Below are 21,142 nucleotides of genomic sequence, written 5' to 3'. Positions count from 1 at the left end.
TTCTTAAAATGTATTGATATTGCCCCACATACTAGAAATTTAAACCAGTTAAAATAGTTTAATTTACATGTAGGCATAATTTATTACATATACTTTTTTTTCAAATAAGATATGGAGTTAAATGATTCATTTGTATAATTTTGTTACTAGTTTGTGTGGGTAAGATGATTTTTTATCTTTGTTCCCCCAATTTTCTAATACCTGGCACTATGGCAGGAAGTCATTATAAGCTGAACAGTTCTTTTTGGCTTGCAGAAGTGACTTAAGCTATAGTTCTCCTTGCTCTCTTCAACAAAAATGTTTCAAATTTCAGAGAGCAGAACACTGAATTTAATACTGTATGATGAAACTCCAAGTAATCCTGATTATTTTTCTGCCTCCAACTTTTAGGAGAATGGGAAAAAGTTAATACAGAGAGGTTAATTCAGGCTTAATTAAAAAGCAATTTCCTGGATGTGGCCTGTGTACTTCCAGGTTAATTTCCCAACACTTTGTACAACATTATACAGTGGTCACTGATGATCATAGTGACCGTCAGATACTTCTCTGTTCTTCAAAGAAGGATTAAAACATATGTCAGTATACTATATCTCTCAAGGGAAAAAAGCATACTCATTTTAAAAATAGTTTTTAATAACAAATCAACGTGGTTTCCTATAAGACTGGTATCTTCCTTGGCATTTGATTTCATTGTGGGTTTGTTGCAATTGAATAGTAAATCACGAGGAGACATTTTTCAAAAGCAAAGAATCCTAGACATCTGAGAGATGGGTTGTATAATGTGGTACAAATTAATCTGGTCTCCAGAGTTACTACTAAAGTTATACTAAAGTTATTACTAAAGTAACAGGAAGTTAGTGAATTTGTAGTTTCTTTAATGGAGAACAGAGGTTGAAACTTTAATCTGTAATCCTAAACAATAACATATTTACAGAGAGAGAAGAGTGTGGCTGACAAATCAGACTCCAGGGCATAAACAGTTTTAATACTGCAAGACATGGGGTTGGTTTTCATATTTGATTTTACATATTCTTATTTTTACTCTGTAATAGGTGGAAATATTTTGCAGGAATGGAATTGCTTATTACTTCTTGGCCTATCAGGAACCTATCCTGGGTTTAGACTTTGGTAGTCTTTTTCTTGAAAATCTCAAAAAGCTTATAAATATGTACAGCATGCAGTGTGGTTTATGGAAAGATTACCAAGACTCAGATTCATGACATCTTTCTGTTCATGTCCCATTTCTACTAATAATAACCTGGGTGATTTTTGAACAAATTCCTTAACTTTCTGGGTCTCTTTTCTCATCTGTACAATCAGGGGATTGAGGTTTGTGATCTATCAGTTTGGGCTAGATCAAAGATTCTGGGGTTCTCAGATGTGTTGCTTCATCTACAGAACAGTTGCTATCTATTAATGTGTGTCCTACTCATGTGCTTTTTTCCCCTTCCAGTAGTAGCTCGGCAGGAACCCAAGTATTTTGCTGAGAGATGGTGTTAAGGACTTGGTAGGGGGGAGAATAATAGTGAGGAGGCTAAAACTGCATAGGAGTAGACCAGATTGGGGTGGGAAGGGAGGGAGAACATAGTTCTTGATACTGGGAGAGTAGTGGGTCTAATTGCCCTGCTTTATTTTGCTTAGGGTTCAGGTCAGATGAGAAATGAATCTGTGTCAACATAAGGCAAGTGAGAAGAGGTTATTACAGTATACAGGCTATTTGGAGAGTGCCTCTGCTAGGCTCAGGCGGAAGGAAAGAGGTGATTCTTTCAGGGGCAAAAAGGAAGAATTCTATTAAAAATTACCTTCGTTGGAAGGATCCAGGGTACTTGTTCATATTTCACTGCTTTCTATTTGAATGCAAATATGAGGAAATTCTCTTGATAATTATCTTGGTTCCTGAACACCGCCAGGAGAAATGTAGGGTACTCATATTTCGTTGCTTTTTCACATTTGGTAAAATAGCAAGAAAACAAGGGGGCGGGGTTGGGAGAATTGTACCCTCCATCCTTTATAATGGGTTTTAGGACTGCAGCTAACACCTGTTAATCTCATTGTTCCCTGGGGTCAATGACTGTTCTGGCTGGCTAGATAATGTCACTTTCTTCCCCAATACTCCTTCTGTATCCCTTTAGAGCTTTGTGCTTGGTTAAGATTGTGAGAGTTAGCTATACTTCCCTTCTAGAGCCTTTATATATGTGATCAGGATCCACCTTTAGGAGAAATGTAGGTGGTTGAATTTCCTTTACTTTTTAATTTTTTTCTGTAAAATAATACCAAATTTTGCGTTTCACATTAAAAAATTTGTCTTTTTGATTGACAGATCAAAAATAAATCTCAAAATATTTTAATATTTTATGAGGAAAAGTATTACTAAGAATGGTCAGCCATATAGAAATATTTAGTCATCTGTGATGTTACGTAGAGTTTCAATTTATTTTCTGGTTTCAATAGAACAAGTTGAAATCATCGCAGAAGGATAAAGTTCGTCAGTTTATGATCTTCACACAATCTAGTGAAAAAACAGCAGTAAGTTGTCTGTCTCAAAATGACTGGAAGTTAGATGTTGCAACAGACAATTTTTTCCAAAATCCTGAACTTTATATACGAGAGAGTGTAAAAGGATCATTGGACAGGAAGAAGTTAGAACAACTATACAATAGATACAAAGGTGAGTGCTTATGACTAAATGTTTTGAACCAGGTTTTCCATAGTTGCATGCTTCTTGTGAGAAATCAGACAGACATAGAATATAAATTGGGTGGATGTGTTCTGCAGAGCTCTGTAGATCTCAGAATTACTTCAAGAGATCTGAGAGAAATTACTTTCTTCTTTTCACTAAAATTTCTTCTTAGCCTCTTTATTTCTTCTTCCCTTATCTTCCCTCTTTTTTTATCCCCCATGATCCAATTTGAAAATAGTGACTGGGGGCCTGGATTTTCCCCCTCATTTTTATAAAACTCAGCTGAACCAATTTTAAGAAAACCTGCATATTTTAACAACCTTTGAAGAATTACATTCACTTTTAAAAAGTTAAACAACATATAATGAATAAAGAAAAAGCTAATAGTTTCTCCTTCTTTATTTTCCTCAGGGAACCAATAATTTAATAGCCTGGTGTAGGTCCTTCCACGTCTTTTATGTTTATACAGAAATAGTGTACAGTTTCTTTCAAAAATTTTCCAAAAGTGGGATTATGTTTTATCCTTAACTCACCCCCCAGAGTCAAAAGATATGCGTGTTTTTTATTCCTAGAGATGTTATAAAATCACATACAACCACACACTATATGAGTGCCTCTTTCTCCTTTTATTACATTAAAAATTTTTGCTGTCTGATGAGTAAATATCGATAATTGAATTTTTTCTTTAATTTGGACAACAGATGCGTATATTGTTGAGATTGGGATTGAATTGCAGAGTTTACAGTTTTTCTGATTTTCTCTTAAGAAATGATTGTCATAGTAAAATGAACTTTGCTCTAAGAAAACAAATTCTGTACATAACAGTGTTAATTTATTGAAACAATTTTTGTTAATGTTTATTTTTGCAAATGAGCAAGCGAGCAGGGGAGGGGCAGAGAGAAAGGGAGACAAAATCCCAAGTAGGCTCCGTGCCGTCTGCACAGAGCTCTATGCAGGGCTCGAACCCACGAACTGTGAGATCATGATCTGAGCCGAGACCAAGGTCAGAGATGCTTAACCAACTGAGCCACCCAGGTGCCCCCATAAGTGTAAACTTAGAATGCCTACTTAAACAAAATATGGATATGTTCAGAAAAAAATCCTTTTTTCCTGTACAGGAACATCTGATTTTCTGAATGTGTGTGAGTATGGGACATTCTTTCACATGATTAAATGAATCAGTGAATAAGTGGAACTTTTAAATATCAAATGCCCGTGTGTGTGTGTGTGTGTGTGTGTGTGTGTGTGTGTGTATCTTCCTGTTCATCTTAAGATTGCTAATTAAGGGACAAACTGGCTTTAAATAATATAGGGGGAAAATATCTGTTAGAATATTATCATTTCATATCTCTGATCTATTGTGATTTTTTTTAATGGAATAAAAAGCATTACTTTTTCTGGTTATAGGCATAACACTAATTTACTATTGCACTGTTATTTTTAAAGATCCTCAAGATGAAAATAAAATTGGAATAGATGGTATACAGCAGTTCTGTGATGACCTGGCACTCGATCCAGCCAGTATTAGTGTGTTGATCATTGCGTGGAAGTTCAGAGCAGCAACACAGTGCGAGTTCTCCAAACAGGAGTTCATGGATGGCATGACAGAGTTAGGGTGAGTATATTATTACCACAGGAAATTAGGTATATTACTATGAGAATTACTATGTAGAATTGAATTGTGTTGTGAATTTTTAAATGTCAGTTTTAAAATTTACCAGCCTACAAACATTGGTATAAATATACTAGTTCCTTCCCATGTTACATAGTTTTCTGGGTTTGTCAAGTTATCTGTGTAGTTCACCCTATTCCACTTACATTATACTTTTATCGTTTGTTTGTAAGGGGGAGGTTCATTAGCATTAAAATAAATCACTATGCTTTAATATTTAACATTCATAAGTGAAATGAGCAAGCTATAATTCATTTCTCATTGTGAGGTTCTGTGAACTCTGAATTTATAAACAAACTCCTAGAATGTAAAATCTTGGAAGTTATAATCACTTTTTGTTCCACTTATACCTTGACAGCTGATTAGCTAAATGTCTTGGGACCAATACATTAAAAGGTCATGGGTAGAGATTTTACTTACGGTGTCTAGTTGTCTCTATTTAATGAGAATATGAAAAAGTATTCAGTCTATGGATGGGTAACAGGCTGCCCTTTCTGTTTTTAGTGGATGATGAGTGATAATGGCTAACATTTGTTGAACATTCATTTTATTTCAGGAACTAATGCTAAGTTTAGTATTTCACCTGCCTCCTCACAACAATTTTGTTAGAGAAGTTGTGTTTATAGACCCATTTTAGAGATGAGGAAAGTGAGGTACAGAGAAATTATAGAATTAGGTAAGGATCTAGTTAAAGATTAGAGTCAGGATTTGAACCCAGGCATTCTGATTCTTGAGCCTGAGGGACATTGTAATCAGTCAGGGGTCCAGACAACACAAAAACCATGGCAGTAATTTGAACAGAAAATTTTTTTTAAATCATTGTATTGTGTAAAAGGGGTAAAAAGAAAACTCAAAGTAATAACAGCGGTGGCAGTTGCAAGAAGCTGCTGCCATCCTTGTGGCTGAGGGAAGTGAACTAGGAAGGAACCTAGAAATCCCTGCAAGGCTGAGATTCAGACCTCCAGAGGAGAGGGTGTGGCTGCTGCAGGAATACGGTGCCTGTGATGCTTGCTTTGCCTGCCACTCTGGTAGAGAAGAAACTGGCTAGAGGCCACTTGCTGCGGAGCCCTGTGAGTTGCCACCATTGGTGAACACTGCTGGGAGCTCCGAGCACACTCAAACCCTTGCTCTCTGCAGAAAACAAACTGGGATAGGAAAAGGTCCTTCTTCTTCTTCCATCCATTCATCGCCCTCTATTGGTAGAACCTACCAGTGAGCCAGCTCTAAGAAAAACTGTCTTAACGATTAGTAGTCGACTGCAGATAGTCATGAAATAGGGCAAAGAAGGGTAGGTTTAAAGCTGAGGAGCAATAAATTAATAGCTGGCCTAGACACTGTGTTCTACCTCCCAAGCCAGTCCTATCCTGAACTTGTTGGAATTTTCTATGCTAGGACAGGTTTCATTAGAACTCCTTTTCCATTTGAAACTGAATTCACATAAAATGTAATGAACTTCCAAATCAGAATTGTCATCTACAAACTAATGAGCTGGAAGGTGTTCTAAAGAACATAGAAGGGAAATAAAAGCAGAAATGATTAGAAGGAAAATGGGATGATGGGTTGGTGGAATTCGTACAGAGTATTTTTGCCCTCAGGCTATTTTATGGAAAGTAAGATGGGTACAGAGAAGAGACCCTTTCAATTCCTTGGAAATTGAACGCAAGTGTAGAAAAAGCTTAATACCCATTTGAGATAACCAGTTGGAGATGGAAGGGGGCTCAGCTGATACTTACTATTAGGCTTTGTATAACAACGCATTTTCAAAGGAATGCTTCCTTCCTCACCTAAGCAAGTGGTGAGGACTTGGACTCGTGACCTGTTACCATGTAAAGAGTATCCGCTACAGTTTAATCTAATGATTGTTACTGTGATTACCGTACATTCTCATTTGTTCACTGCAGCTGACTCCTACAGTTTGGGTGTGTTGATAGTCCAGTGAATTACATAATTGGAAGTAATAGCTCATTTCTTTTAAAAATAGTAATTCTGATATTGAATCACTCCAGACCTTTTCTTCCTCTAGCTAACCCCATTCTTGTTTATGTAATGTAAAAGGATGAAACTTCTTTTTTTTTTTTTTTTTAATTTTTTTTTTTCAACGTTTATTTATTTTTGGGACAGAGAGAGACAGAGTACGAATGGGGGAGGGGCAGAGAGAGAGGGAGACACAGAATCGGAAACAGGCTCCAGGCTCTGAGCCATCAGCCCAGAGCCTGACGCGGGGCTCGAACTCCCAGACCGCGAGATCGTGACCTGGCTGAAGTCGGACGCTTAGCCGACTGCGCCACCCAGGCGCCCCTAAAAGGATGAAACTTCAACTAACTGATTTTTTAAAAAAGTTCTGTGAAACATAAGCTGTCATAGGAGTAAATTTAGTCCTTAATTTATAGTGAAAAAGCTTATCTTTTGTACTCTTAATTTTACAATGTAGATGTGACAGCATAGAAAAACTAAAGGCCCAGATACCCAAGATGGAACAAGAATTGAAAGAACCAGGACGATTTAAGGATTTTTACCAGTTTACCTTTAATTTTGCAAAGAATCCAGGACAAAAAGGATTAGGTAAGAATTTTTAAAAATTATATTGGTGTCTCAAATATATTCAAATACATTGATGGTGTCACTTTTGATTTGTAGTAGAAAGTTTTGTGTTTTGAGCATAAAGTCATTGTGAAAATACCAATTATTGGAAAACAGAAACAATGAACTTCTAGTTAATCAGAAAATACCATGGACATTCAATAATAAGTTACCCTGGATACCATATCTGAACTACTGATTTTTTTTCAAGAACTGCAATATAGAAAATAAATATTAAAATTCTGATATACATTTGTACATTTATCTACTTATATATATTTTATATAGTATCTAGAAGATCTTATAGGATCATAGGATCATAAGTTATTTCAGCGTGGATCTGTAGAAATGGCATTGTAAGATTTCTGAGTCATAGAGTGCCAGAGAAATCTATTCTTTTTGGTTAGGACTTATTTAGAAGCTATAAGAAAGAATAAAAGTGATGATTATCATTTATAATCTTATCCAGAAATCTTATCCATAATCTTCCACTGTTAACAGTTTAGGCCAATCAATTTATGCTGTATGTAATATCCATCCACTTGCTTTGGGGATGGCTAGGGGGTATGGAAGTAAAAGCTACAATGTAATTTACAGTTTACCTAGAAAGATTTAATGATAGGTAAGACACAATAATAAACGTGTGTGAGAGTGTGTTAGGTAAAAGAAGAAATGAGTAAAAGGAGGAATGGTTGGGAAGTGCTTCCTGGGCAAGATGGGATGTTAAACTAAAGGATATGGTATTTGGCTAGGCAAGGGAAGATAAAAGGTATTTGAGAGGATGGTTAAGAATGAATGTCTCAAACTTGAGAAATAAGCTTGGCCTCTTTGTAGAAGAGAGAAAACACTGATGTGATGTTAGTGGGAATGCTTATTTGGAGATTAAGTTGGTGAGATGTAAGGCTCGATAACCAGAGGCTTCTTTTACAAACAGGACAGAAATGTTTAAATTGGAATTTGTGGACAATGAGGATGCACTGAAGATTTTGACGATGGCAGTATCTTCCATTGAATGTGCACTTGCAGTGTGCCTGGCAGTGTGCTAAGTACACACGCTTCTTCATTTCATGTTTAGCGGTTTTAAGAGTTATTCTTTCATTCAGTAATTCATCACCTGGCATGTGCCTGCCAGATACATACTCATGGAGTGCAAGCCATTTTTTTATCCTTATTTTACAGATGAGGAAACACGCACAGGAAGGTTAAATTACTTACCCAGGGATGGAAGTGAGTTTCCTTTTGATTTTGAAGATACAGTAGTTGGAGAGGCTAATAGGGGCCTCTTGTACTAATCCTTCTTTATATTTTAAGTTAGAGGGAAAAAGCATTGAGAAAAGGACTATGTGAATTATCCTCGGATTATACCGAGGAAGTGGTTGAAAGCTAGCGAAGAAGGGATAAATGTGCAACATTAGTGTTGGAGAATTGGCCTGAAGAGTGACTGAACATGATTGAATTGATTGAAGATTTACAAAATATCTGTAAAGCAAAATGACAGATAATGAGCCTCATTTCCAACTGATTCTTCAGTTTAGGTTGAATTTTCTTCTTGCAGGAAACTACCTAATTTTGTAGGCAAAATAAGCTGGATGGTTAATATGTAGGGTTAGTTTCTTTATTATCTGTGACCATCAGTTAACTGGGCTGTTTTTTTCTAGTTTCCTCCTTCCTTCCTTCCCACAAATAAAAACTGATTACAGGTTTTGAATTTACATGTATACACTAAAATAATTATTTTTGTTGTGTTTAGAAAGGTAGCATAATATTTTGATAAGATTAAACAAAATGTTACAAATATAAAATGTTGACTTAAATGGGCTGAATCTATTTCGTTAGTTATGTCCCCAACCCTTATTGGAGCACGGAAATAATGATATTTTGGAGTGAATATATAGTTTTGATACTGAATCTTAGTTTTTATTGTATGTGGTAAAAATAAAGCAAAAAAATTTTTACTAGATATTGGATATATTAACATGATAGTAAATTGGAATTTTGGATTCTAGGGAAAATTGCAAAAAAGACTGTACAGAATTAGATTTAAAAATTTATTTTATTACCCAATAAGTATTGAGCTTAAGAAAATTGTATTAATTGTTTAATAGGTATGGAGTTTCATTCTGCAGAAAAAAGAGTTCCATTAATTGGTTGCACAACAATGTGAATGCACCCAACACTCCTGAACCATATGCTTAGAAATGGTTGAGATGGTAAATTTTGTTATGTGTGTTTAATCCCACATTTAGAATTTAAAGAAAAAATAGAATATATAACACAAAGTGAGTCCATGTAAAATATGGACTTTAGTTAATACTTGTATATCCACATTGGCTCATCAGTTGTAAGAAATATACCACACTAAAGCAAGATGTTAAAAATAGTGGAAAACGGGGGGTGTGGAGGTATACGGGAACTGTCTGTACTTTCTGCTCAATTTTTTCTGTAAGCCCATAACTAAAAAATTCTTAATGTAAAAGAGAAAAAAATGTAATAGACAAATCGTAATTTCTCCCTTTGTTTTGCATTGGTGTTGTGTGTCAGGAAATGTAATGACTTGCTTAGTTGAAGAACTTAATTAAAAAGAAAACAGTTTTCTTGACAGCCTTTCTAAGGGCTCACAGGACTCTTAAATTACAGTACTTGGCAGGGAAGAATTAGAAGATCATAGGAGAGGAGGTGAGGCCCAAAACAAATTGGCAGAGTGACAGTGACAGCACTGTGGTTTATTTATAAATAGCTGTGCTAGTTATAATGAGAGCTGGTGTTTTCCATATTTCCTCATTTTCCTTGACACCTGATTTCCTTTGACACCAGGATAGGGTGCTTCCTCTGTCACCGTCTGCTTCAGTCACCTGCCATTTCTGGTAGTCTTCTGAATCTTAAATTAGAAAATTTATGAAATACCTTTCAAACCTATCCAAAGTTGCATCCATAGCTGATGCTCATTTAGTTTCTACTTTGGACACACATTGTTTTAGGAAGTGGTCCATTCTTGTCACAGAATACTCCTACTTCTTACCACACAGTTCTTCCTTATGAAGTGAACATCTTTCTTCCACTGCGCTTATTTGTCCTCCCCTGCAGTACGAGGAAGTCTGACCATCGAAAGATTGCTGTCACTTGCCCCTTCTTTTTCTTCCGGGTCAACATTCCAATTACTTTAACTGTTCTTCATTTGAGAAGAGCTTTGTTATTCTTGTTACTATCCCCTCTCAGGCACATTTCCAATTTGTCAGTTTCTCTCAAAATAGACTCTTACTTAAAGCTGAACGTAATACTCTTGAAGGAGGTTGTTTGTAATAGAGAGCACCAGGACTCTGTTCTTTTTTGTGAGACTGTCCATTCTGTTTAGTCAGAAATTACATTTGTTCTTTAGCAACCATGTCATGTTTAGGACACTCCTGAACTTGTATTAGACTAAAGTTCATAGGTTATTTTCTTGTGAACTGTGGTTCAGCTAGAATCTTATACCTGTGCAGTTGATTTAAAACATTTTAAGATTATTTGCTAGACATTTACTTTATTATTTAGAAATACTTTTATAGAGTATTTTTAAAGCACATTTTCATCTATATAATCCCATTTAGTTCTTGTAAAAGCCGTTTGAGCTAACTGAAAACCTATTATCCTTTTCATTGTAAAGATGGAGAAATTCATGGTCGGAGAGGCTGACTTACTAAGTTAAGGTCACTTAACTTTAGAGTTGGTAGAACTGGGACTCAGTCTCTGATCTTCTGACTCCATATTCTATATTCTTTTATATTATGTTGTGCTACCTGAAGATATTTCTAAGTAAACAAAGACATTGTGAATAGGATTGTTAATCACCATTCCATCCTCTCATGAGTTGGCAACATTTTGTTTCCTTTACAGACAATGTTTGGATCCAGTCTCAGTTCATTTCCATGTTCATTCAGACTCAGTTCATCACCTTTTATGAAATTCCACGTTGCCCTTGTGGATTTTGCTTGACACTGGGATTACCTCTGTTTGCAATTTTAATTTTACTTTAAAGGGCTTAGGAATTCATTCTGCAATATCTCAGTTTTAGGCAATGCTGTTATTTGCTTCTCTTTTTCTCTGTCTTTTCCTTCTAACTATTGTTGTTGCTTATTACCTAATTGCTCACTTTGCTCTTTTCCTATACTGCTTCAGAATCTATAAGACTACTTTTAAAAATTATTAAAAATAAATAATAGTGATAGTAAGGACTCATATATTTATTTCCCAGGCACTGTTCTCGTTTAATTAACTCGTATTAACTCGTGTAATCCTTACAGCACCCCTGTGAGAGTAGGTACTATTACCTTTATTTAAAAACAATTTTTTTAATGTTTGTTTTCGAGAGAGTGAGAAAGTGAGAGAGCAGGGGAGGGGCAGAGAGACAGACAGAATCTGAAGCAGATTCCAGGCTCCAAGCTGTGAGCACAGAGCCTGACATGGGGCTCAAACTCACAAACTGTGAGATCATGATCTGAGCCGAAATCAAACGCTTAACCAACTGAGCCTCCCACGGGCCCCCTATTACCCTTTTTTTTAAAAGAAAAATTTCTTTTTTTGACGTTTATTTATTAATGAAAGAGTCAGAGTGTGAGCAGGGGCGGGCAGAGGGAGAGGGAGACACAGAATCCAAAGCAGGCTCCAGGCTCTGAGCTGTCAGCACAGAGCCCGACGTGGGGCTCGAACTCACAAACTGCGAGATCATGACTTGAGCTGAAGTCAGACACTTAACTGACTGAGCCACCCAGGCACCCGTACCCTTTATTTTAAACTGAATTGTAGAGAGGTGAACTCAGTTACTCAAGTTGCCTTAGCTAGTGGTAGAGTTGGGATTTAAGAGGCTCAACTGTAAACTCCTATTTTAAACCACTTCTCTTTAGCTAGGCTGTTCTCTTTGTCACTCAGGCAATTCTATCTAAAGGGCAGTTTTTCCTATACTTGTGGCAACTGACATTTTATCCCTGTACAATCTTTTTCTTTTTTTTCTTTTCTTTTTTTTGAGAGAGAGCAAGTGGGGGAGGGGCAGAGAGAGAATCCTAAACTGGCTCCGTACTGTCAGCTCAGAGCCTGATGTGGGACTTGAACTCACGAACTGTGAGATAACCACCTGAGCTGAAATTGAGAGTTGGATGCCTAACTGAGCCACCCAGGTGCCCCAAACTTACTAAATCTTTTCAGGTATTCCCTTTTCATTGGAAAATATTTTTATCGACTTGTTAGTCTGTGAGCATGAAGTCAGGAGCATTTTAAGTCTGTCTGGGTGAGTTTGTAAAAAGTCTTCACAAAAATGATTAATTTTTGAGTCTTGAAGAATGAGTGTATGTTTCCAAGGCCAAAAGAAAAAGAAGCCACGTCTGTTGTGGAGAGATGGGCAACTTCAGTTGTTCAGAGGTGAGCGACATAGCACCTTTGAGGAACTGCAAGTAAATTCATTTAACTGGAAGTTGTAGATTTTATCTAAAGGCAATAGAAAAATAATCGCAGAGTTAAAAAAAATTTTAATAGACTTTACTTTTTTAGCTGCTTTAGGTTTACAGCAAAATTCAGTAGAAGGTACAGAGATTTTTCTATATACCCTCTGCCCCCACACATTATATAGCTTCTCCCATTATCAACATCCCTCACCAAAGTGGTACATTTGTTACAGTGGTACCTATTTTGACACACCATTATCACCCAAAGTTCAAGTTTACATCAGGGTTCACCCTTGATGTTCTACATTCTGTGGGTTTGGACAAACATAGGATGACCTGTGTCCATGATTATAGCATCATGCAGAGAAGTTTCACTGCCCAAAAAGTCCTCTGCTTTGCCTGTTCATCCTTTCCTCCCTCTTAACCCCTGGCAACCACTGATCTTTTTAGTGTCTCCATAGTTTCCCTTTTCCGGTATGTCCTACGGTTGGAATCATGTATTGTATAGCCTTTTCAGACTAGCTTCTTTCACTTAGCGATATTAATATGCATTTGTTTTCCTCCATGTCTTTTCATGGCTTCATGGCTTATTTTGTTTTAGCATTGAATAATATTCCTTTGCCTGGGTGCACCAGAGTTTATATAATCTGTCTGTCTACTCAAGGACATCTTGATTGCTTCAAGTTTTGGCAATTACAAATAAAGCTGCTGTAAACTTCCATGTGCAGGTTTTTGTGTGGACATAAGTTTTGAGTTCATTTGGGTAAATACCAAGGAGTGGCTATTGCTGAGTCATATGGTAAGAGTATGTTTAGTTTTGTAAGAAACTGCCAAACTGTCTTCCAAAATAGCTGTGCTATTTTGCATTCCCACCAGCAATGAATGAGAGTTCCTGTTGCTTCACATCCTTGCGAGCACTTGGTGCTGTCAGTGTTTTGGATTTTGGCCATTTCAGAAGGTGTGTAGTGGTATCTCATTGTTTTAAACATTGAAGAATTTTAACATGGAAGTTACACCACAAATTTGTATGTCTAAAGGTCATATGAAAACACTGTGGTTCTTTAAAAGGAGTGGAGGCAGAACAAGAATGATTGGTTATGAAGCTGTGTGGTCATTTAGCTAGACACGAAGAGGACCCTCACGTTGGCCCTGCCAGTAGGGATGGGGAAGAGAGAGATTTAAAAGGTACTTAGAAGCCAAAATGAAAGAACTCTGACTGGAAGTGTGTGATGAGGAAGAAAGGAGTTTATCAGTTCCGAACACCTTTAGGGGACATTTGGAACTGTGTAGGGGTGTTTTTTGGTTGTCATAATGACTGAGGGTTTCTTCTGGCATTAGATGGGTGCTAAATGTTCTTCAGTGTATAGGGCAGTTCTTGACAATGCGAAATTGTGTTTCATTGAGAAACACTGTAGGGTGATGACATTGAGAGAAGAAATAAGCAGGTCTGTAGAGGAAGATAATGAGTTCAGTTTGAGCTTTGTTGAATTTGAGCTGTTTATGGATACCCAGTTGAAGTTGTCCATAGGCAATTAGATATATGGATCTAAAATATAGAGATACAAGTTTCAAGATTTAGGAGTTGTTAAAGACAATTAAGTGTCTAATGTGAAAAAAGGCAAGGGTTTGAAAAATCTACAGGGATTATAAGTGGTTCTTGCTAACACACGGTATCACAGAACACCAACATCAAGTGGATGAATGGAAGAAGGGGACCCAGTAAAAGAGAATGAGAAAGACAGGACAGAGGGAAATAATAGAGTGCTATCATTAAAGCTGAAAGAAGTGACCTTTCCATCTAGGAGGCATATTCAATTTTGTCTAATATGGCAGACAGCCAAATCAAGGAATAAAAGTGTTTATTTGGTAGAGATTACTTTCAATCTAGTTTATGGAATTAAAAAGTGTGTGGGAGGTTAGGAAATGGGCAATGAATGTAGATTACAAAAAGTTAACCTAAACCTTCATACATGATACACATACACTTCTACCCTTGTCAGATTCTTTCCTTAGTGTATCACCTGACAAATGGGCATTTATAGGGTGTCTCATGGTTTGTAGTTATTTGATTATGTCTGTTGTTTCTTATCCTTATTTTGTGAAAATTTGTTGAAAAGGAAAAAAATGCTAGTACTAGTAATAGGCTTAGTTCTCATAAATTTAGTGCATTTGAAGTGAAGAAGGAAAGCATTAAGCATGCTAATAGCCATTTTACTGCACCTGAAGCAGACAATTACATGTTTAGTTGGTAGAGAAAAGAACAAAATTAAAGACCCTGGAAAGAATATTGTCTATAGAGCTTTGAAGTCTGCAGAGATTAAAAAGGTATTATGGTTAGGAATTGGTGGCATGTTTCTAGTTTTCTTAAAACCTGGGGATCTGAATTTGACTTTTAGACATGCATTCAGAAGCACATTATGTATAAGAGTGGAAGACTCTATGTACTGTTTCAAGATTTTCTGTGAAGGGAGGGAGAAAGAGGGTAGCTAGTTAAGGGGATGAGAGACCCCAAGAAAGTTCTTTTTAAAGGGAGGAGCTACAACCTGAGCTGTTTCTTTGTGAAGCAGGAAAAGGCAGAAGACAAAGCAAAGTTGAAGATGTAGGGAGAGAGTAAAACTAATCAGTAGACAGGATTACTTGAAGAGGCAGGATGTATTGAGAACAGTGGTGTTAGGGGCTTATCCTTGGATAGGAGAAAAAAGTGCCACCTTTTCCACTGAGTTTGAAGGAAGACATAATGATGGATTCGAAGGTAAGTAGTACATTTGCACATGGAACTGTAGGAAGTTCATTCTTTCAGCGGTTTCTGAATGCCTACTGTGTGTTTCAGTCTACTAGTTTGGGGATATTTTGTCCCTATCCTTGAAGAAGTGAAGGTCCAGTGAAGAAGGGGAATTTTTTGCTTTATGGTTTTTATATTGTTTTTTGAGGTAAAATGTGAACCTCTTTGGAGTCTTTACTAGTCTCATGGTTCTTCCGATTATCAGGAGTGTTTTAAAGATCATTATCTAAAAGGACTTTTACTTGGGATATGATTTTTTCTGACCCAGAGATGTAAATTTACTCATAAAAAGCTTGATACTTTATCTTAATTGGTGTAATTCCTTGAAAGTGATCATAGGTCTTTCTGTCATGACAGGTATGGTACTTTCATGTGGCAGTATGGTTTCACTCTGTTCCACATGCAGTTAAATAGCCACTTATATCATCTTCATCAAACTTCTAAAAAAGCAAATCTTAGTTGATTAATTTTTAAATCAATATTCTTAATGGTGTCTGAAATCCACGATCAGTCATTGTAGATAGCAGTCCTTTGCATTACAGCCTGAAGATGTACATCAGTGGTTCTCAACTGGAAGCAGTTTTGCACCCCAGGGTAGCTTTGGCAATGTCTGGAGACGTTTTGGTTGTCACCACTGGGAGTAGGGTGGAGCTTTGGGTAGAGGCCAGGGATGCTGCTAATGTCATATAGGACAGTCCCCCACATCAAAAAATTATTTGGTCCCAAATGTCAAAAGTGCTGAGGTTGAGAAACATTGATGTACGTTAACATTTTAATACTTACAATCTAGTCAAGTATGCTTCTCTACATTATCTAATTTAAACTTCAGAAAACCCCCCCCCCCCACCCCCATGAGGTAAGTGGCATTCTTTTTGCCCTGAAGGGTTGTTCATTGGTGAGGGAGACAGGATACAAACCTTAATCTTATCTCTGTATGAAAATTTGAAAACCTAAGTATTTAGGAAAAAAGCTATTCATTCATTCATTCATTCATTTTATTTATTTATTTATTATTTATTTATTTGGCTATCTTTGGTCTTACCTGTTTTTTTTTTGCAGGGATAAATATTCATGGAATTTGAAATACATAATTTATTTTTAATATTACAGATCTAGAAATGGCCATTGCCTACTGGAATTTAGTGCTTAATGGAAGATTTAAATTCTTAGACTTATGGAATAAATTTTTGTTGGTAAGTTCATGTTTTCTGCAGCTCATCTTTTCTCTGCATTTTTACTTTGAAGATAATTAATATTATTTATTTGTTTTTAATATTTATTTATTTTTGAGAGAGAGAGACAGAGTATGAGCGGGGGTGGGGCAGAGAGAGGGAGACACAGAATCCAAAGTAGGTTCCAGGCTCTGAGCTGTCAACACAGAGCCTGACACGGGGCTCAAACTCACGACCGTGAGATCATGTCCTGAGCCGAAGTTGGATGCTTAACTGACTGAGCCACCTAGGCTCCCCTAAATTAAAATGTTTTTTAAAGCATGACTAACTCAGAGCATGTAGTAGACACAGAATGAGAAATTTGATTATCATAGCTTGATTACACAGGTGGTTCTGCATTCTTGAATTTAGCATTGTTTAGACTGATGTTTTGAAACTTTTTGGTGATTTAGATGTTATTTGCTTATTTTTTTAAAAAATAGGAACATCATAAACGATCAATACCAAAAGATACTTGGAATCTTCTTTTAGACTTCAGTACAATGATTGCAGATGACATGTCTAATTATGATGAAGAAGGTAATGAAAGTTTTTCCTTAATTTTTTTTTTTTTATTTCTTTTATCACACACTCTTGACCTTCTTGTCTACATCTGTTTTTCTTAGAGTTGGGATTTCTGTCTTTTGATTTTTTGTGCTCTTATGAACATATAAAATGCCTTTGTCCTCTTTACCAATCTCTATTCTATTTCTTTAAATACCAACTCAGTACTCCTGTCTTCCAGAAAGGCAGAGTAGTTTTCATGCATGTTTTAGATTTTCAGTTTACTCATTACTCTTCTTACTGTCCTTTCTATTTTTGTGTTTTTTATTATCTGTCTTGTCTTTGAATTTGATTGTAAACTCAAGTTTAGTGACTTTGTCTAATTTGCAATGCACTTCAGCTGTCTACCATAGTACTATTGACATTCAGTAAATGTGATATTTGAATCCTATCAATTGAATGCTTTGTTTTTTTTTTTTTTTTTAAATTTTTTTTAACGTTTATTCATTTTTGAGACAGAGAGAGACAGAGCATGAATGGGGGAGGGGCAGAGAGAGAGGGAGACACAGAATCTGAAACGGGCTCCAGGCTCTGAGCTGTCACCACAGGGCCCGACGCGGGGCTCGAACTCACGGACCGCGAGATCGTGACCTGAGCCGAAGTCGGATGCCCAACCGACTGAGCCACCCAGGCGCCCCAATTGAATGCTTTTCTGATATTTTGTCATGTGTATAAAAGATGGTGTTACCATCTACTACAAGTGATGTGCCTTTGTCTTTTGAGAGGTGGCAGTGATCTGATTTCTTCACATATACTTATGTAGCCTCCCTTGAGAATTAGCAGGATGTGTTTTTGAGACTGTTGAATAGAGGTAGTCTTTGAGAAATCTCCAGTGACCTTGGCCTCCTTAAAAGTGTCCTGGAACTATGTAATCTAACCAGAGATAATATTATTTTTTCTCTTTGTTTTCATTATGATGTCTAGTCTTTACTAATAAGTGAGAAATGTCTAATCTGGTGATAATTGTGCTTTCTGTTAGGCCTTACACAAAACTGGAGAACTTTCTGATTTGGAGGTTGGCATGTGGATGTGTAGAGGCATGCATATCTGCAATTTAAAATCTCTTAGCAATTTATTGTCCTGAAATAGGATAGAGTTTGAGACTTGCTGTTAATTTCCCTTGTAAGTTTGCCACAAAATGCCTGGAAACTTTTTTCTTCCTGCCTAACTGTGCTCTCAGTGCTGGCAGCATGCCATTATAGCATGGCCATTTCTTAGGCTGCCAGTTTGGGGGCCTTCAGAAAACCATATTATTCATTGATTACTAGGAGAGTTATCATTTATTATTCAGGGGCTGATCAAGCGTTGGAATAATAGAGCAGAGAGAATACAAGAAGTATGTTAGGTAGGAACTCTAAAAAGCTAGAATTTTGGGAGTCTTCTCAATGGGAATATTTGTAATGACATGCTTTAACTGTTATAGGGAAGGCATTTTAAAAGTAAAGGATTCTCTTAAAATGTTAGCCCTATTTCTGCTTTTCTTTCTTTCCCTTTCCCATACTTTTTTTTCTTTTTCCAGGAGCATGGCCTGTTCTTATTGATGACTTTGTGGAATTTGCACGCCCTCAAATTGCTGGGACAAAAAGTACAACAGTGTAGCACTAAAGGAACCTTCTAGAATGTACATAGTCTGTACAATAAATACAACGGAAAATTGCACAGTCAATTTCTGCTGGCTGGACTGAACTGAAGATCAATCCTCACAATTCAGACTGAGGGTTGTGTCAAAACTTTAAGGATACATCTTGGACCATATCGTATTTCATTCTTCTAATGGTGGTTTGGGCTTGTCTTCTAGTCTGGGCCGCTCTAAACATTTATAATTCCAACATTGTGGATTTCATCTTATATCTGTGGACCATCCTAGTTTATTCTCCCATAAGTCTTAGGAGCTTTATGGTGATTATTTTGAGGTTTCCATTCTTGCATAAAGCACAATGCTGTCTTCATCAGAAAACAGTTTGGCATAAGAATTAAACATATGAACATCACAAACAATTTATAAAAACTTCTTAAATATATGCTTTGGGCTAGTTGCAAAGACTATGCTGATAGCACTTCCAATGAGAGTGATATATTTAAGTGTACCGGATCTGGAATGGTGTTTTGGTTTGGGGGGATTTTTTTTTTCCCGGGCAAATCACATGTATTGTTGATGTGAGTAGAGTAACTGATGTCAAAATAACCAATGTGAAAAATTTTTAGGATAACTTGGTGTGCCTACCTGAAAAATTTATTGTGTTTCAGACCCTCGATTTCAAAAGGTTCCACAGAACTAGTCTGCACTTACCTTACCCATGTTTATATATAGTTGTCTTAACAGGGAGCTTTTATTTAGAAAATGTCTGCATAATGTTAGATTCTACTCCTGTCTACATTATGCACTACATAATTGGATTTCATTATGATTTTGAAATGCTTATATGCCTGTCGAATAAGTTAAACTATTTAATTTGTTTTGAATGTTTTAGAGTGCTACACAATACAATATTCTAAATTTAGGCATGAGGGTTTTATTTTTTGTTTTGGTTTTTGGTTTTTTTGTCAGCGCACTATGGAACACAAATGAAATTCTCTTAATTTATAAGAAGATAGTAGGAATTAAATTTTGAAAATGGTTGTGATGAGCCATGAAGTTCAATCCTTATAGGTACTGCTTTCAGACAAATAGTCCATTTTTGATGACTTCTTATTTTGTTGAAATTCCTTTAACTGCTGATCACTGTGGTTGCCAAATACTTCAGGAGCAAAAATTTTCAAGCAAGCATGTACTTGATGCAAAATACCAATCTGGCTTTTATTTTCATAAATTAGTTTCTTCACCTTTTTTTGTTTTATTCAAATAAGCTCAGTTTTCACGTCAAAACAGAATTCTCTCTTGTGTGTATTTTTTTCATTACAAGACCCATGAACTGCTTTCATGCTGAAGATGCTCATTTCTCTGTTCACTTCCTGACATGTGAAGGGTTTATTGCTTTCTTAAACATTTCTGTAAGGCAAGTAAAAAAATGGAAAACTTCATATGTTGGATGACTTTGGTCTCTAGCAGGAAAAGATTTTGCTTGGTATATCCAGGCAACTCTATAAGGTCCAGTGTTGAAATTATCAAAGGAATGTACTTCAGAACAGCAGTACATTTTTTATGTAGATGTGGAAATGATTTTAAGAAACAGTGACATCTTACTACTACTTTTTATTTACACAGTTCTGAAACTGACTAGAAAGCTTTCCCCATAGATATTATATTAATATTCCAATCATAACTTTAACTCAAGAATATAATTCTACCAAAAGAATATTTTGAAAATTTCTATTCAGTTTACTGGAATTGGTTATTAAAAAAAAAAAAAAAAAAGAAAAAAAGAAGAATCCTGCTGCTTTCAGTATTTCCTGACTTCATGTTTGTAAATATAAAGACGAACTTCAATTATGAAAAATTTAAAAAGATATATATATATGTACTATTTTGTTTTTGTCTGGAAGATTTTGAGTTATGGTATTGTTTTCAGATTGATTAATTTGAGTATGCTGTGTTTTAAAATGAGATCCCATTAGCTTTTTTTTTTCCAATAGAAAATTGTTTTCTTCAAAGTCTGATATTGGTTCATGGCTTAGTGCCTTGGGTTTACAGACTTTTCCTTTTAAATGCAAGACCTTTTTCAACAAAATAGTGTTTGTCATCATTTTGGTACTAAACATTTATAATTACTGTGTAATTATAAACAAAAAATACATAAAGCTTTGAATATAATTATGTAGCATAAAAGTTAAGGTTGTTCACTCTATGATGGCATCTTAGAATTAAACAATACTATTACTAGGGCTGAAAAGAGAAGACTGGTTTAATGTGGTGTGATTATTTTGAGGATAAATGCCTGGTTACAGGGAATATTTTATACTAAAACAATGCTTATGCATATGGCCATGTATGTGTGTGCGTTTGTGAGAGAGATTGACAAGAGTGAGAGATTGAAAGAGACCTGTTGAGACATACACACACACACACACACACACACACACACACACACACCTTGAAATGCTTTAATTCATTAGTGTTTCAGTCTTCATTTTGGTAAACTCCCCAGGCGGATTCTTTGTTTTAAATTGAACCATAGGTACAGTTTCCTTTTTGCCAAACAGGTACACATTTTAAAATGTACTGCTTTTTAAATAGTAAAGTGTATAAAATTAGAAGTGCCCACATCTAAAAAATACTTGAGATCAAGATTATCTTTAGTG

General features: G+C 36.1%; 1 protein-coding gene across 4 annotated transcripts in view; it reads left to right on the top strand.

The window, feature by feature from the left end:
- The window catches only part of DCUN1D1 (defective in cullin neddylation 1 domain containing 1), a 35,046-nt gene extending 14,308 nt beyond the window's left edge, over positions 1–20,738 (top strand). For all 4 annotated transcript variants that reach the window (XM_047875502.1, XM_047875504.1, XM_047875505.1 and 1 more), the window contains exons 2-7: positions 2,452–2,668; positions 4,127–4,295; positions 6,784–6,914; positions 16,239–16,321; positions 16,783–16,879; positions 18,423–20,738. In XM_047875502.1, the coding sequence (XP_047731458.1) occupies positions 2,452–2,668; positions 4,127–4,295; positions 6,784–6,914; positions 16,239–16,321; positions 16,783–16,879; positions 18,423–18,502 (777 nt within the window). In that variant the 3' untranslated portion in view covers positions 18,503–20,738. The remainder of the gene's footprint in view (positions 1–2,451; positions 2,669–4,126; positions 4,296–6,783; positions 6,915–16,238; positions 16,322–16,782; positions 16,880–18,422) is intronic.
- The last annotated feature ends 404 nt before the right edge of the window (positions 20,739–21,142 follow it).

Source organism: Prionailurus viverrinus, chromosome C2, assembly GCF_022837055.1.
Source record: "Prionailurus viverrinus isolate Anna chromosome C2, UM_Priviv_1.0, whole genome shotgun sequence".
Classification (NCBI taxonomy): domain Eukaryota; kingdom Metazoa; phylum Chordata; class Mammalia; order Carnivora; family Felidae; genus Prionailurus; species Prionailurus viverrinus.
Note: the sequence above shows the minus strand (reverse complement) of the source record. Positions and strands in the feature narration are given on the sequence as shown.